A 17756-nucleotide genomic window follows, 5' to 3' on the forward strand; every position below is an offset into this window, starting at 1 on the left:
TCCCAGGCCTGCTCCCAGCACTGACACAGTGAGTACTAACAATACTGGACATGCCTCGCTCTCCGCTGCCCACCCCAACGCCCATTATAATAATATATTCAAGGATTAAAGGGGTTTTATCTTAGAGACCCATGAATTATGAATGGGAAATTTCAAAATTTAATTGCCCCGAATTAAATGATTCAAGATAATGTTTCTTTTATAAATTCGTAATAGGGCCAGGGGGCAAAGAAGGGGAAAAATACATTAAATAAACCTCCCCCCCCCCAACAAAAGGAAGAAAGGAGAGGAATAATAGGAGGGTGACCTTGTGCCTCTGGAGGAGGAGGATGGCTTGATCCAAAAAGATGAGGAGAGGAAAAGTTGAAAAGAACAACACGACACAGCGAGGTGAGAAATGAGATGAAGTTTAATCTCTGGCTGTTGGATGTTGACAGCTTCAGGACAAGTTTCCTTACCCACTCTAGCTTTTACTGTACAATCTGGGTCTTTTTTTTTTTTTTTTTTTTTTTTTTAACGCTGATAGAAACCCAGAACTACTGCATACGGTAAGCTGGTGAGGAGTCCGATTCGGCTGGATAGCGACGTACCCAGGATTTGTTGAGTCTATGGTTAAAGCTAGGAGGCTCGCACAAACTATGGTACAGAGGTCTTTTAGAAAAGCAGCAAATAGACTGAAAATGTCACCAATAAGGTTGGTAAAGAACATGATTGCATAAAAAAATACAGATTTGTGATGGAAAGTGCTCTAGCCACAGAAAGACAAGTGACACATCAAACGTGATACAAAACAGGCTTATCATATTACAGAATGTGGTACAAGTTGGTAATACACATTTAGCAGAAATTTGACTTTAAGTTGAACTGAGCCTAATTTTGCTCATATTAGGGCATACCATTTGAACTGGGAACATCATGGCAATATTAAGTCTGCTAAATCTTCATTACTCAACCGGTTAACACAAGCCAAAGCTGAAAAGAGAGGGAAAAAAAAAGAAAAAAAAAGTAAAAGCGTACTGACAGTGCTTTCTTGTTTCTCATACAAAAAGGTGTCATGTACAAAGTCGCCTTGTTTCGACTGGAAAACTGATCCATGCAAATCATCATCTTGTCCGTTAAGTCATGTCTCGTTTGGGTCATCAGTATATATGGCTTTCTCATGGGCAAAAACAATGATATGTCATCACTCCCTTTAAGTAACATCCTTTGATAATTACTGCAGCTTGAGAAATTGAGTACATTCACAACATAATTTAAAAAAAAAGAAAAAAAACATTCTCATCTTAATTCGGGCTGCAAATACAAATACTGAAAATCTCTATTTTGAAAATAAAACGTAAAAAAAAAAAAACTCATTTAGAAAGCAAAAATGAGAACCATCTGCCATTTTGGCCTCTGGTCTAGTCAATAACACAATTCAGATTTCACATTTTTTTCTCCCCCGTTTTCCTTCAGTTACTTGGTTTGAAATGATTTTGAGGGAACAAAAAAAAAAGAAAAAGGGAAGAGAGGGCAGTGATCGTCTTTACTCAGCAGCACAACCAAGATGCACTAGAGAATACGATTGTCAACTCAAATCATACCAGACATATATGGAGACAAACTGCAGTAATAAACCAACCAATTCAAAGGATTAGAGAGATTTTGGCTTTCTGGAAATAACATTCACCTAACTCGTCGTTTTTTTTTCTTTTCCTGTCCACCTAGAAGTGCTGGAACCAGTTCCACAGTGTCCCCTGCTTTCTCCTATAGCGCCTCGCGCAGTTTGTATCTTAAATGTAAACCAGTGAATCGTGTTTAAAACTCAAAACTTTTTTTTTTTTTTTATAAAAATGACAAACTGTACTGCACAGAAGGCTTAGGGAGGGGGGGTGGGGGGGGACACACTGGCAGCATTTAAACAACTGGCAAGTTCAGCAGCGGACAACTAACAAAAGCCACGCTGGACGAACGTGCAGTCGAGAAAAGTTCCGCGATGTTAATTAAAATTTATTTCAGCTTCTATATTTCTGAGTCATTTAAGAGACACAAAAATAAATAAATAGCATGGGCTGTGGCAGTAAGGAATACGACTCTAGTCACTGTTCTCTTTGGGATTCTCTTCAGTTCGATTGGCACTTAGGTCGGCCGCTTCCCTTTGGCCCTTCTGGGTTGCATTAGAACTTTTAATAGAGTCCAATGTTGAGTTAACGTCTTCGCTGACCTTCTCCTGAGTTTCCTCTTGCACCGGGCCAGAGTCTCCGTTCGCCTCCGTCGGGGGGCTGATATCCATCTCGTACACCGCCTTCCCGCCGTTCAGCAGGTGGCCGTGCTCCTCCGCCTGGATCTCCTGGCCCTCCTCCACCTCCTCCAGCTTGCGCAGGATGATGGGCAGCTTGGCGTCGGCGTCGGCGTTCTCCAGCAGGGCGATGTCGCTCTCCTCGTAGCGGGGCAGCGGGGCGCCCTCTTCCAGCTGCTTCTCGAAGTGCAGCCGCTTGGCCCGCCCGCTGGCCGACGCCTTCTCCAGGATCTGCTTCTCGGCCAGCCGGAGCTGGATGGCCACGCGCGAGTGCAGGGACAGGTCGGGCTTCTCCAGCGTGGAGCGGTCCTCCTGGAAGAAGGAGGAGTAAGGGGGAAAGAGAACGTTAAGGAGAAAAGAGACAACGAAAGAAAATGGGGGGGAGCAAAGATGGCAAACGGAGACCGACCTCTGAGGTGGTCTTGTAGGTCTTGAGGAGCAGGGCGGCTCGGGTCTCGAGGAAAGTCCACAGCTTGATCTCATTCTCCCAGCTGACGGGGAACTCGCTGTTGCCCAGGGTGAAGATCTTGTTGATGGCGCGTTCTCCGAGCAGGTAGTCCTTGAGTTCCTCTGAAACGGAAAAAAGCAGGACCACGTCTAATCGAAGAAAGAAACAAAAGCCGAAGTGGCAAGAGGTAAAGAAGTAAAGACTACGTAAACAATCTCGGAACCCATCGTCTATCGGTCTGACGACGATTAGACTCTGGGGGCGACGGACAATATTTCGGGGTTTACAGTCCGATTAGCAACTTGAGACCCGAGAATGGAGTTGGAGTTGAGAGACGACGTCTCATATGCAGATATCTGTTTATAGAGATTAGCTGAAATGTCGTCTGGACCTAAAAAAACTTGTGAAACAATCCGGTCGTAGACGTCGTCTCTCAACTCCAACTCCAAGTCTCAAGTTGCTCCGAGAGTTCCGAGATTGCCACGTAAATGACCCTGATGACCCTGATGAAGGCCATAAGCCGAAACCCGTTGGTCTAAACAATAACGTTGTTCTATATACTACAAGTGTTGCTGGAGTTTTGACCTTTTTCCCTTCTTCATGCACCTTGGAAGTAGGTGAAGTTGTGCCAGAAACCCCTACTCTGCTTCTAAAGACTACGTAAAGGACATAAGACATGCAAGCCTACAGAAAGGAAGCAGTAGACCTCGTCCCATTAATTCATGGTTAGTGTCTCTTCATCAAAAAGTGGTAGGTCAGGCAGAAGGCTAAACACTGTTTTGGTCAAGATTAACACTTAGATTAAATGTCATTAGCTGTGGCTCTGTGTAAAAGGCATTGACACCCCCCTGGTTAACTATTCATTCTTCTGAAACCTTTAGCCTGCTGGCTTTGATGTGCGGAGTTCAGCGCGGCTTGGTTACATGGGAAGATGAAAGAGCTGAATGCCAGTGCCCTGGGTGTGTGTGCACACTATTCCATCATGTCACATCTGTTAAGAAATGTAGACACACACACACGCGCGCGCGCACACACACACACTGTGATAGACCCCCGCCTCTCTCCACCTCCAAAGGCGTTGGGGCCATTTTAAAAATTAACATGCAGCGAAAAATGTGAATAATATATCAAGCGGGGTCCTGAAGATGAGTCCTCTGACAGAGGAGGATGTGGCCTTGTGTGGTTGGGGATTTATGACACCGGCGCCGTTCTGCATACATGCCGATGAATATTGCAAACCCCCAGCGGATTGCTTCTTCCACACATCTGGTGGCCTGCCTTGATCAATTAACCAGCTAAGGAATGGACAGGCCTTGCTCTTCCCTCTCTCTTTCTCCCTTTACCTCCACCTCCTTCTCCGTCTCTTCCCTTCTGCCGATCGGGGGGGGAGGAAGCAGTCGCTTGACGGCGGCCTCCGAGGAGTGTGTTGGAAACCGTGGCGTGCTTTGTTTGAGAGTGTGTTGTGGCTCAGGGGTTCCGCCGGGAATGTCCTAGCGCTGAGATATAAGCGCGCTCGTGTGTGTGTGTGTTGGTGTATTTGTGTCGGTGTCTTACCTTCCGTCATGCAGAAAACTCTTAGGAAGGCTAGTAGCTGGGCTGAAATGGGGGGCTCGTTGCAGTGCAGAGCAAAGATACTGGACCTAAAAACAAACCACAACCAATCAGTCAAACAGATAAAAAAAATTAAAGAAAAATGGCACTTCCTGACATTTTTCCTCATTAATTACAAATTTATGCATCAAGTTGCTCCCAAATCTAATCTGCTCTATAGGAGGCACCTGTGGTGTAAGTATAGAGTTCCTATCATGTATTGCTCTTGAGTTACTGTGTTAACAAGAATGCGTCAACACACAGACACATAAAACTATCCATGAGCACAAACTAGTCGCATATGAAACATGTCATATAGTTGTAAGATACAACTCATATGGTGCAATAAGCCTGTAATAAATAGAATTTGTTCCTTGGATCAGAGACTTTCATAACATCTACTGGATCAGTGTCATGTACCCATTGTGTTTGAACAATAACTGCAATAATACTTTTTGAACTGATATGATCATTATACATTTAAGTATTTAGATAGCCATAAAGCTTCTAAACTATGTTATTTCCTACAACTATCCTTTTGATTATTACAAGTTTTGTTGCATCTTTGGGAACAGATCTTCATTAACTAACATAAACCACTTATGCTTGAATCGATGAAGGTGCTGGAGGTATAAAATATGTTGCAGCCATTTGTCTCTGACCTTCCTAGTGGTAGTAAACCCAGGTTTCAGTATAAGGCTTTGGCAACATGAGGTGAGAAAAAGCTAAAACAAGCCAGGTAAGATGATACCCGACAGAAACGTCATGTGCAAAGTCAAACAACCCTTTCTGGGGTGTTGTATGAGAAGCCAAATTGGTGGAATGTTTGAGATTTTACACCCAAATAATCTTAATTTCATAATTTCATTGGGGACTTCTTCATTTACACTACTTTGCCCGAGATCAATCGGGCGTATTTCAGTTTTTACTCCAAACACAACAGCGGTCAATCCCCTCATTTTATCCTGATTCCCCATTTTATGTATTTCTCGGAATTGAGAGCGTCAACGGTACGACAGAAAACATATGAGAGGAGCGTGATCCAGGACTCAGCAGAATCCATTCCGGATCATAACATTACAGGCCGAGGTAATTTCGGAGAGAGGGACAATATTTTCCTGCATTTTCAGCAAAGTGATCGATGTGGCGATCGGTAGCGCGGGGTCGACATTATTACACCGCACAAACGCATTACGGGAGCCGGCTCTCCACTGTTCCTATTAAATTATCCCTCTGTCCATCGCGCCGGTAATAGAGCATCCAGCCGAGGAAAAGTTAACTCTTTACAGAACGCTCAAATGCAACTCAAAGGGCATTTTACAATTTTTTTCTAGACCCATTTGCCTCAGATTGCAGATCTGTAAATGAATAGGAAAACGTGTTCACAACTCCTCCACTTATCAAACTGTGTGAAGTTAAAGAAATAAAGTAGAGGGGGAAAAAAAAGGACTCATTTTCGAGTTGTGAAAAGGAGGCTGAAGATGGCAGCGGCTCGACGTCCCAGTCAGGCCTGACAGTGCGGCTGTTGCTGTTTCCTTTGAAAATGATATATCACCATATCTGTCAGTTTAATAGAGCGCCCCGGCAACAACGGGGATTGTTTCATTTAATTTCCACTGTTGAGATTTAGACTGTCATCAATAAGAGATTAAAAGGCGTCTGATTAAAAATGCCGAGCAGAGAATGCTGCATAATATTAAGGGGCTAATGATAAAATGATTAAGCTTCTTGGTGATGAAAGTGTTGGGGCGGATGGTAAATTGATACTTGGTGGGGCGGGGGGGGGGAGAGAAAAAAAAAGAAAAAGGAGACCTGCTGCAACATTTATATTATGTGTTTCAATTATGCCAAAGGGGGGCCTAATTGTTTGAAATATTTACTGCGGTACGGGGGGGGGGGGGGGGGGGGGGGGGGGGAACGTGAACGACGACTATATGAGGGGATTTTAAAGCTAGACGTGCGCCCGAACCTCTCCTTGACCCATATTAATAAAGCATTTTAGAGTAAAATGTTAATCCGAGGCCAGTTCGCAGATTCAGTCGCTGCGAAGGTTTAAAAGCTCATGAGAACTGACCCTGTGATTGTAGGTAAGTAGTCCATTCAAAAGCTATTACAGTAATTCAAAAGGGAAAGTCTCCAACTGGTGGGAAACAGGTTTTTTTTTTTTTTTAGATGGTGATCAAGTCTGGTCTAGCCAAAAAAAAGACAGAGGACAGAATTCTAGGTGGCAAATTCCCTTATTGCTCCTAGATCCCAAGGCACGAACACGAGCTCACGAATGTTCGTCCTCTCTCGACTGAGACGGGGGCGCCCTGGTGGCTCACCGAGTAGGGCGCGTACCATTTGGCTCAGGCCTTCCCGCTTCCCGGGTTCGAATCCGACCCGGTCCTTTGCTGCATGTCCTCCCCTTGCTCTCTCTCCCATACCTTCCTATATCTCTCAAATAAAGCATAAAATGCCAAAAATAAATCTTTAAAACCACTGAGACGAAAGATGACAAAAGAGGAAGCGTGACGTACGCTGGGATGCCGGCTCGTGCCAGGACCTCGGCCTTCATGGCGTAGAGGCGCTCGCTCTTGCTGACGCCCAGCTTGATCTTGACCCGGTCGTGGGCGTTGTCCTGGAAGAAAAAGCCGTTGTGGATGACGAACTCGGCGTTGGACCGCGTGCCGTAGAAGATGTAGATCTGCGGGAGGAACACACCATTGGATATTTTATTAAGAAAGAGGAAAATACTTGGGAGCAAAGTACACGGCACTTATTTCTTTTGGATTGGAGGCAGCAGATATTCTACCCAGTGTCTATGAAACGTAATCTACGCTGACGCGGAATTCTTTAGAGATTCCGCAAGATTTGTCCTCAGCCTTCGCAACCAACTGTCCGACTTCGGACAGCCGTGCGTTCATTGGTTTGATGTTGAGGAATTTGTGAAAAAGACTGGTACAACTTCCATTATACGGACATGGCTCGAATTTAAACAGTCAGACCACAAGCAGACAATTATCATCTGAAAAATATGTGAAAAGACAAACGCTTGCTGTACAGTTCAAACATCGCTTTCTCAAGCATCACTTTTCTAAAGGCTATCCTTATGAGAAAAAAGAAAATTTGCTATAACTGTCTCTGTATAACTGGTTCCCTTTCGAAAGAAATGAAAAATACTGATACTGTTTTAAGAAAAACAGAAAATACCATGATATATAAAGTTATTGTCCATGCTTCAAATTATATTGTGATATTCATTTTAGGCCATACAACCCAGCTATTGTACAACAATTATTTCTCAAGTCTCAAATTTTGAAAGTTTTGCCCATTGGCGGCACCAAATGGCAGCGAGCCATGAATTTGGAGGACTTCATTACCCAGAAATCCTGTAAGGTGATGCCTGTATACTGCATACAGTACGCTCCAGTCTGTGATAGCTTAAAGGATAAGGCTGGTGTTTTTTAATGCATTGCTTACCGTCAACAAATCCTATGAAAATAACAAAATCAACAATGCGTTTGCTCTACTCCCGTTACTTTCTGACTTCCCACGTACCGTTTTTAGCCATTAACACGGAAGTCATTGGCTCCAACTGTAAGCTAAAAACCTTGAAATACAGCTCACAAAGACGTAGTTTCAATTTTAAAAATCGCTAACTGTTACGATGAAAAGTCAGGCTGTTGTAGTTATTACCAAATCAAATTCAAATGGGAACAAATTCTTCATTACGCCGGGGACTATTTTCGGTGCTACGGAACTACTTTCCTGAGATTGCAAACGTGTTTACAGCCGGCTTATTAAGTTGTTTGAGGAAAAAGTCGGCCGGCCCGGTGCATCGTGATGATGAAATATGCTGCCAGAGCAGCAGCATGGCTCTTTGACGTGTTTTTCATCTTTTTTTTAATACAATGGAGTTCTATGGCTGCTGGGACATGGCTTCATTGGGCACCGGCTACATGGACGAGACTTGTTGGCAAAACAAAATCATTGCTGATTTTGTTATTTTCATAGGATTTGTTGATGGTAAGGAATGCATTAAAAAACACAAGCCTTATCCTTTAATACCAAAGGATACCAAAAGGACAAGAACGGCAAAAGATCCGACGATTACAACAAAAAGTGGAAATGTCTTCTTTTGAGGTAACTTGATATTGTGTTTTTTATTTTTATTGTAAAGATGTTTTCAGAAAATATGCATTTTCCAGTTTTGATTCATCCCTTCCTCTGCGTGGAAAAGATGTCCCGCTAGTGACCATACCTGAAACCCAAATAATAATAATTTATGCAAATAGGGTGAATCTATGGCGTTTCAATTCGTTTTCAAAAAGGAGTGGAAATGACTGAATCTCCCCACTTGATGAAGAATATAAAGAATCCAGACCCTGCTCACTTACAGATACAACACCTTACTTCCTCAGTTTATAGATAGAGACCGGGTGGAGAGAGGGAGGGAGAGGAGGATGGGAAGACCAAATGAGAGAGAGCGAGAGGAAGAGGAGGATGGGAAGACAGAGAGGGGAGAGATAAGACCAGAGAGGAGAGGAAAGGCCTCCATTGGCCCCAGCGGTGCAACCGGGATCACCTCGCTGTCCCTCTGAATCTTATCAAATAATTCCTGTTGTAAAGAGTGAGGGAGGGAAAGGAGGGGACGCTTGGCTGTCTCTCTCGCTCTCTTCCCCCCATTCTACCTCTCCGTCTCGCTCTCTCTTCCATTCAGCTACCAATATCAACAGGATAAGATAAGAGGCCTGTGTGCATGCGGACTGACTGGGAGACATGAACATGGAAACAGAGAGAGAGAGAGAGAGAGAGGGAGAGAGGTGTAAAGACATAAATGCCAGTAACATATAGAGTAAATGTCTCTTCACCTGTTCATTCTCCTTGTAGTCCTGCAGCGCCACGCATTCGCAGCGGTCGTCCTCCAGGTTGTAGCCGGTGGTGATCTGGGCATCAACAAAATGTTTTCATATTATAATACTGTAACCATATTTTCCTGTGATATTGCATTTGACCACAGTATTGTGAAAATAATGCCCATAATGTCTGTTTTTACATTGTCTCCTGCCAGTAGGGGGCAGCACCATTCGCACCTTGCTAATGCATATTGTTTCATCGCTGACTGCCCCATATCTTACATTGTGAAATATAGGAAAATTATTATTAATTAAGTGGACTGCAAACTTGGAGAAAACCAGATTTGTTGACATCACACACAAACAAGTGTGATATTTTATGTGATATTTTAATACAATACGTGATACGTGATACGTGATACAGGTTCACGATACGCATTACACATTTTTGTATCGCGATCTATTGAATTTTGTTATATCGTCACCGTCTTGAATATAATACCTTCAACTTTTACAAATCCCCTGTACACGATAATATCGGGATACTGCCCAACCCTAGTGTGTGTGTGTGTGAGAGAGAACCTACCAGTCCGTTGGTGTGGTTACACATGTCCCAGAGGGGGATGAGGGCCAGGGTGACCCGGCTGCCGTCCTCAGTGGGGATCTGGTTCTGACGGGTCATCACCGAGGAAACCGCCCACCTGACAAACACAAGGGTTCGGGTTAGAAAAACTCCCACAAAAAAAAACACAGAAAGTGAGACCCCGATTCTAGTTTTGACTATAAGCCATCTGCTCAGTTTTGTCAAATCTGAACCCGATTTTCTGTACATTGCAGTATCTTTGAATACGGTCCTGCAGTCTCAATAGGAGTGGCCACAAGAAGCTGAATCCTCAATTACTTCAAACATACGCTGAAATCAACTTTGACATCCGGATATTATGTTTTATAAGAATGGATAATGCACAATAATTCACAACTTAAATAAATAAAGAGTTAAATAAAAAAAAAAAAATAAAGTCTTGACTTAAATACACTGGTTTTGGTTAAACTGTTGGGCGATTGTAGGAAAATATGGCCCAGGTTGCAAATAAGTGCAATTATCATTAGTTTTAGACATCACCGTGCTAGGATTCAGGATGCAATTTTGAAGTAGCATATCCTAAAAACCAAAACAAAAATATCGTTTTGGTGTTTGTCTTACTTACTTTGCCTTACTTTCCAACTCTGCCTCAACTACAATCACTGAATGAAAAGAATCTGTCAATACCTATAGCTTCATAGCTGCTTCAAAATGTCACTTAACTTAAAAAAACAAGACTTTTTAAGGACCTGTATATATTCTTGATACAGTGTGAAATATCACATCGTAACGCATAGTATCAATATTGAATTGTATCATGAGGTGGACAATAGATATTATAGATATAGTTATAAAGGAGGAAAGTGGCTCCTGGTTTGTCGGCCATGGCGATGGTGTTACCGATGGGAGGGAAGACTTGCATCAGATGAGAGGATGGAGAGAGTAGGGAGGATGAGGAAGAGGATGGCGAGAGGAGGTAGGAAGGAGGGAGGAGGATAGATAGATAGGAGGAGGAGAGAAAAAAAGGGAAGCCTCGCCATAAATTATTCCCTCAAACGTAATTTGGCTCTTAATAAAAGAACGATGAGAACAAACGCTCCGATTTTCCGCGGCCATCCCCGTTTCCTGCCGTTTGCTCCAGATTCCAGGAACAACACAGGCTTACACACACACACACACACACACACACACACACACAAGTAGAAGAAGATGTGAACAATTTGAAAACAGGCCAAGGTAGGTACCAGCACAACCCCCCCATCCCGCACACACACACACACACACACACACACACACTTCCGCTGACCTGTAGTCGTCGAACGTGAAGCTGTCCTTCAGGGGCAGTTTGCTGGCGGTGGGATGAGTCTGGGGATGGAGGGAGAGGTGGAGGAGGAAGAGAGAGAGAGAGAGAGAGAAAGAAAAAACACAAATCAGTGTGAGGAATTTCATTATGCTGGTATGCTGAGGGAGGGGGGGGGGGTAGCTGCCTGACAGGGACGCCTAACAAGAAGGACTGGGAGTAGGGGGCCACTGCTGGGGTGCGCACGTGTGTGTGTGTGTGTGCGAGAGAGTGTGTGTGTGTGAGTGTGTGTGGTCCGTCAGTGCAGGGTGACACTCGCCCCCCCCCATACATCACTGTCAACTTAATTTGTTGTGGCCAGCAGCCGTCATAAATCTGCCTCATCAATTTGGGCCTGACACGGCGTGTGTGTGTGTGTGTGTGTGTGTGTGTGTGTGTGTGTGTGAGAGAGTGTGTCCATCGATGCCACTGGTTTCTCCATTTAAAGCCACAGCCACCACCTACAAGAGTCATTTGCAAACTGTCCTGAGCGAGAGAGCGCGAGAGAGAGTGAGAGAGAGAGAGAGAGAGAGAGAGCGAGAGAGAGAGCTCAGTGGATTGCATAATGAGAGAGAGGAGACAAAATGAAAGAGAGGGGAGGACCAAAGAATAAAAATAAAGAGACCAAGAGAAGAACACAGGAAGAAAGGAAGAGTAAGAAAGAGTAGAGAGAGAGCAGTAGAGGAGAGATAGAAATAGTGTTCAGTGGTAATAGAAGTGTCTAGGAGTTGGTTCTTTCTGTTGTATATTAAAGGCAGATTATAAAATATAAAAAGTTGTCTTCATTGTTACCACAGTCCATTCCAAGTGTCAGTTGTACAAAACTAACTTTTTGACTAAGTAACTAACCACCTTCACTTCCTACAGAAACAGGAAAAGTAGCCCCTGCTAATTCAAAACAGCTACATTATTTTTGTATCAAAATTGTGTGTATATTGTACCAATCTCCTACACAAAACTGCCACACTTAGCCTTATATATTATAAGGCTAATATACTTCACATTTTCTCACTTTTCAGATAATGCTAGTGGCGTGCTATCAACATAGTGTATGCTTAAGTATTAGCATGGAGCCTACTATCACTCAACATAATGTACACTCAATTGTTAGCATGGAGCCTACTATCACTCAACATAATGTACACTCAATTGTTAGCATGGAGCCTACTATCACTCAACACAGTCTATGCTAAAGTTTTAGCATGGAACCTACTATCACTAAACAGTCTATGCTAAAGTGTTAGCATGGAGCCTACTATCACTCAACACAGTCTATGCTAAAGTGTTAGCATGGAGCCTACTATCACTCAACACAGTCTATGCTAAAGTGTTAGCATGGAGCCTACTATCACTCAACACAGTCTATGCTAAAGTGTTAGCATGGAGCCTACTATCACTCAACACAGTCTATGCTAAAGTGTTAGCATGGAATCTACTATCACTCAGCACAGTCTATGCTAAAGTGTTAGCATGGAATCTACTATCACTCAGCACAGTCTATGCTAAAGTGTTAGCACAGAGCACCAGAGCCAATGATATACTGAGGACACGTGGATGATCTTGGTGTCCATGTTCTCATCACTTAACAGCTAAGTTGACCAACGGCACAATCTACAAAACTCCTTCAACTCATATGGTTCAACTTGGCTGAAACTAAACAACACAGAAGTCCAGAAACACCAGACTCATCGTTATCATGATCAAGATCAGTGAGAGCTCAACACCACCATCCAACACCTCACCTCCTAAAGACACATCACACACACACACACACACACACATATACACACAGCTCAAGGTAAAATAGACTGGTCACATCATATTTCACCTCCTGGGATAGATGGCTGGTGTGTGTGTGTGTGTGAGAGAGAGAGGGTGTGTGTTAATACAGAGCGTCCGGCAGTGACGCTGATTCATCCCTACAGGTAAGTGAGGAGGATCACGCTTGTCGAGCTACACAAAGTGACCAGGCTTCCGGCACACACACACACACACACACCTAGAGAATGAAAACAATTATCTTTGCTCTACTTGACTTGACTCTGTCCCATCTAGACCAGAAGGGTCGGGGGGGGGGGGTTACCAGCCTGACTCCCCTTCCCCCATCTCACCTATCATGCTGTGTGTATGTATGACCCCTACCCTCCAACATATCTCTTCTTAAGCCTAGGTCACACAGCACGATTTTAAGGCTGATTCTAGCCCCGACTGGACCATCCTGACTGTTGGGGTGAGTCTGGGCTATACCAACTATCTAATGTTGCCAGATATCATTGGCATAATGTTAGCTGTTGCATGGGGACAGAATATTATGTTGGGCTCCCGTTTTTTCCAAGCTAGAGGATGGAATCACAACCTACCAGGTGGAAGTTTCCCATTTCCAACCTAAACTCCACTCCACTTGCTTCACTGTTGATAAGTTAATATACAACTCCATGTGGAGGAATAAGGCTCATAAAATGGCATAAAATGTCAATTGCCTGGTACGCAATAAAAAATTAAGTCTTCTACAGAAACATCAATGTCTCTGTGTAATAACGTCCGTACAGTAAATGTATACGAAGCTTCTGTTCATGAAGCAAGAGACAATAGAAAAGACCTATTTAGGGGCAGCAGAGTGCGGGACAATATGGGCCTATCAGCCTCTGTTTCCATGGAACAGACTGAGCGGATGAATCTAGCTTAAAGACTTCACCCGCTACAGTCCGAGCCAAAATCTACATGAATCATCAGATTTGTGTAAAAAAAAAAAAAATTGTACCCAAGTACAGTTTGATGCTTAAAAATGCTCAGAATGTGAGTCATCGCGAAAATGGTACTGATCAGCTATGGCGGACATTGTCTTGCCTTCTTTACCAGCAAATGGGTTTTCCTGTATATCTGTGAAAAGATAAAAAAAATATGCCTATGTCTATGTTTCGATGGCCAAAGATGACAATAGTGCTATGGAAAACATCATAAACTGTGCATAAACTGTGCATCTTGAACATTTATGATATACATCGCGCACTACTTCAAGAAAGTTCTTGACATTCTCATGCCGTTTCCCAAAGGACATCGTGACGCCAAATTTTCAAGAACTACTCGAAGATTAACATATATTTAGTATACCGTCACTGTAAGGTATCACAAGTCGATTACAGGATTCATCAATTTCCTGAGCCGAAAGCATAACAAGTCGACTGACGCATCATCAATTTTACCTCAGATATATGGGTTATAGCCTTCGACAACGCACTTCATCTTGTAGCATTTGGATTTTGAATGCACATATTTCTATAGAAGCTTTGTAATGCTGCCCATTTCAGTAGAGCTGTGACTGATCGGCTGCCTCGGCGGTGTGGGCTGGTGTGTGATATAAACCCAGCTGACCATTATATAGCCTAGGTCAATAGTTTTCACCTTTAGAGGTGAAATATTTACTGCATTTGCAGGCTCATAAACCTTTTGTGTTGTGGGCCAAATGCCTGGGTTATGCTTAGAACAGTGCCTATAATGCATAGGGTATTACTGTAGACTACAGCATATGCTCCAGTTTGAGAGAGAGAGAGAGAGAGAGAGAGAGAGAGAGAGAGAGAGAAGAGAGAGAGAGAGAGAGAGAGAGAGGAGAGAGAGAGAGAGAGAGAGAGAGAGAGAGAGAGAGAGAGAGAGAGAGAGAGAGAGAGAGAGAGAGAGAGAGAGAGAGAATTTTATTTATGTGTCACTCCTCAACAGGTTGAGGACCACTCGTTTAGAGTTCTCAGAGTTATGAGACAGGCTAAAAATAATACACATAAAAAAAAATACTAGAATATATAGGTGTATATACATATATACATACACACAAATATACATACACACATAAGTACATACATTCGTACAGATACATTGATACACATATACACACACGAAAAATAGAGGTCATATTACACACACACACACACACACAAAGAATATAAAACAATCTTAGTGTTGCATTATAAAATTTAGACTCATGAATGAACGTCTTCTGTTAAGGATGAGGTGGCAAAGCTTTGGCACATTTGTTGATACAATATTTACCAGCTAAAACCACACAATTTATTAAATCATCGTACTCATTAAAAGATGAAAGAGAGGTAGCTTTATGTATTCATTTTCAAAATAAGGGTTGGGGTAAAGAGAACACGCCTTGATGCTGTGGACGCACCTTCAACCAGACAGCAGGAACTAACCAGTGAAATGAGTCCTTTTATGACAATCTAAACCAGTGGTTCTCAACGTGGGGTCCGGGGACCACCAGGGGTCCTTCAGGAGGTTCCAGGGGGTCCCCAGCATTTCAGCATTATTTAATTTACAAGAAGTTAACACAATTAGAGAACGTAGAAGAATGACTGTTTTGATCATAGTCTGACTGTTATCTCAATAAACATATTCACAGATTTGGGTCAGAGAGACAAAATCTCATCAAATGGGGGTCCGTGGCCCCAGTGTGTAGTAATTTGGGGGTCCTTGATATGAAAAAGGTTGAGAATGACTGATCATGGTTTGTGCTAATGTTGCTGGCGTTGATGTTTTACACAACCAAAACAGCTAATACATCAACCCGACCCGTCAATCAAAATGACTGGCTGGTGTGTGTTCTTACGGAGAAAAATGTACTAGGTGGAAGCAAAGAAATCGAAAGAAAACCTCAGTAAGATGGAAGAGAAAAACCTTGACAACCAGACGCATTCAGTTACAGTTTCACCAGAGGACCTGTAGGAGACGGACACAAGTGTGTAAAAAAACAAAAAACGTAGAATGGTCGCCTATCTGTACACACACACACACACACACACACACACACACACACACACACACACACACAGCTCTGCACGCTGAGCTCTTGGTGCATTAGCATCAGAAGACAAGGGTCATCCATCATGTGCCACTGTGGAGCGTTGTGTCTGTATGTGTGTGTGTGTGTGTGTGTGTGTGCGCATGTGTTGGAAGGGGGTGAAGGTATGGGTAAAGGGTAGACATGGGTGGGGGGGGGGGGGGGGGGATCAGAGAACGAGCGAGTGTATGAGAGACAGAGACAGTAAAGGTAAAGGTAGAGATAGTGTCCTGTTAATCGATTAATGGATAAAGACTCCACAAAGAGCAGAGGCTCATGGGTATTGTGCAAGCAAACCCTAACCCTAAAGCTTTCAATACTGAATGGCAAGCTCTCTCTGTATTTTTAAAAGGAAATTAAAGACCTATCTTTTTAATCTCACTTTTAATTTGGAGTAATGTTATAGCCTTAGTTTTTAAGTTCTAACCATTGGTTTTTACTTTAATTTTTATCCCTGGTGTTTATTTTTATTGTATTTTTATTTTGTTTTATTGACTCTTATTTTGTCTTCTGGTGGAAGACAAAATTGAGTTGAGACTCTAAATGAGGGTTAGGGTCTTCCATTTCGATCATTTAAGACTTGAAGAGATCTGCGGATACCAGAAAGAAACAAAGTTATGAAGGAAAGACAAAGACAAAGAAAGAAAAGGAGGGAGGGAGGGAGGAAAGAACGAAACAATATCAATGAAAATCTCAATGCGACTACAGGTTTCTACAAGTTAAGATTGTTGTAATGCCAATTTGAATAAAAAATTCTGCACCCCTATAATAGGTTTGAAAAGTAAAAAAACAGTAGTAGATTTGTCACTTAGCAGCGAAAAAGCAGTTTGAAAAACCTTTGAAACACAGTTGACCTTATTTAAGAGCTTTTAAGAGCCTTGTATTATGGGAGGGTCTGGGCTGTGTGTGTGTGTGTGTGTGTGTGTGTGTGTGTGTGTGTGTGTTTACATGCAGGAGTCACATCTATGTCAGTAGTAGGTCTGTCTGTGTGTCTGTCTGTGTGTGTACATCAACATACATCAGCCTGTGCGGTGGATCATACATCCAACACACACTGGACAGAGGGAGGGGGGTGGGGGGTGGAGAGAGACAGAGAGCGAGAGAGAGAGACAGAGAGTGAGAGAGAGAGAGAGAGAGAGAGAGAGGGAGAGAGAGGGGGTCTTTTTGAGGAAGGTACATTCAGGTCAATTCAATTCAAAGCCAATGTGACAAGCTAATTTTCCAGCCCGGTCATCTGAGGAGGAGGAGGGAGGGGGTGGGGGGGTGGGGGGAGAGAGGAGGAAGAGTGGAGGAGGAGGAGGGGACAGAACGAGAGATTACAGGAGGAGGGAAGTGTGTGTGTGATGAAAGGAGATGTATCGAAGACGAGGGGACAGGACACACACACCTAACTCACACACACACACACCTCCGTGAGCCCTCTTTGCCGAGTTTCCATCTCAAGCCAAGCGCAACGGAGAGCTGAGAGTGTGTATGTGTGTGTGTGTGTGTGTGTGTTACGTATTGTGAGTGTGTGTGTCGCCGCTCCTGAAGAGTCGAACTCTGAGCAACATCATTATTAAATACACCGCTCTAGTCGCTCACACAGTCCCGTCCAAACCTCACAGTTTGACGTAGTCTACATTATACTGCTGTTAGACTGTCATGATGCTACAGTAGCTATGGGGACTTTTACACGTTTTAAAATGGAAGAATTAATGAGTCTATAATGCTAATAGGTAGGGCTGGGCGATATGGTTGAAATCAATATCATGATAATCATAAGGATTTTTCTCAATGTCAATATATATATCACGATATGTATTCATGTATGCAAAATCACGTTAAATAATCAAATTAATGT

General features: G+C 43.1%; 1 protein-coding gene across 2 annotated transcripts in view; it reads right to left on the reverse strand.

Annotated features, from left to right (window-relative positions):
* Positions 1–404: 404 nt before the first annotated feature.
* Positions 405–17756, reverse strand: part of setd3 (SET domain containing 3, actin histidine methyltransferase) — a 30467-nt gene continuing 13115 nt past the window's right edge. The window contains exons 7-14 of one of the 2 annotated variants that reach the window (XM_071545805.1): positions 11044–11102; positions 9741–9855; positions 9170–9244; positions 6836–7002; positions 4281–4366; positions 2688–2848; positions 2192–2590; positions 405–2146 (exon numbers count right to left, since the gene is read on the reverse strand). In XM_071545805.1, the coding sequence (XP_071401906.1) occupies positions 2075–2146; positions 2192–2590; positions 2688–2848; positions 4281–4366; positions 6836–7002; positions 9170–9244; positions 9741–9855; positions 11044–11102 (1134 nt within the window). In that variant the 3' untranslated portion in view covers positions 405–2074. Of the gene's footprint in view, positions 2591–2687; positions 2849–4280; positions 4367–6835; positions 7003–9169; positions 9245–9740; positions 9856–11043; positions 11103–17756 lie in introns of both variants that reach the window. The other variant, XM_071545804.1, reaches the window with a different exon arrangement.

Source organism: Centroberyx affinis, unplaced genomic scaffold, assembly GCF_046629955.1.
Source record: "Centroberyx affinis isolate AG114_WGS23_722 - 3 ecotype Tasmania unplaced genomic scaffold, CSIRO-AGI_Caff_v1 ptg005060l_1, whole genome shotgun sequence".
In the NCBI taxonomy this organism is placed as follows: domain Eukaryota; kingdom Metazoa; phylum Chordata; class Actinopteri; order Beryciformes; family Berycidae; genus Centroberyx; species Centroberyx affinis.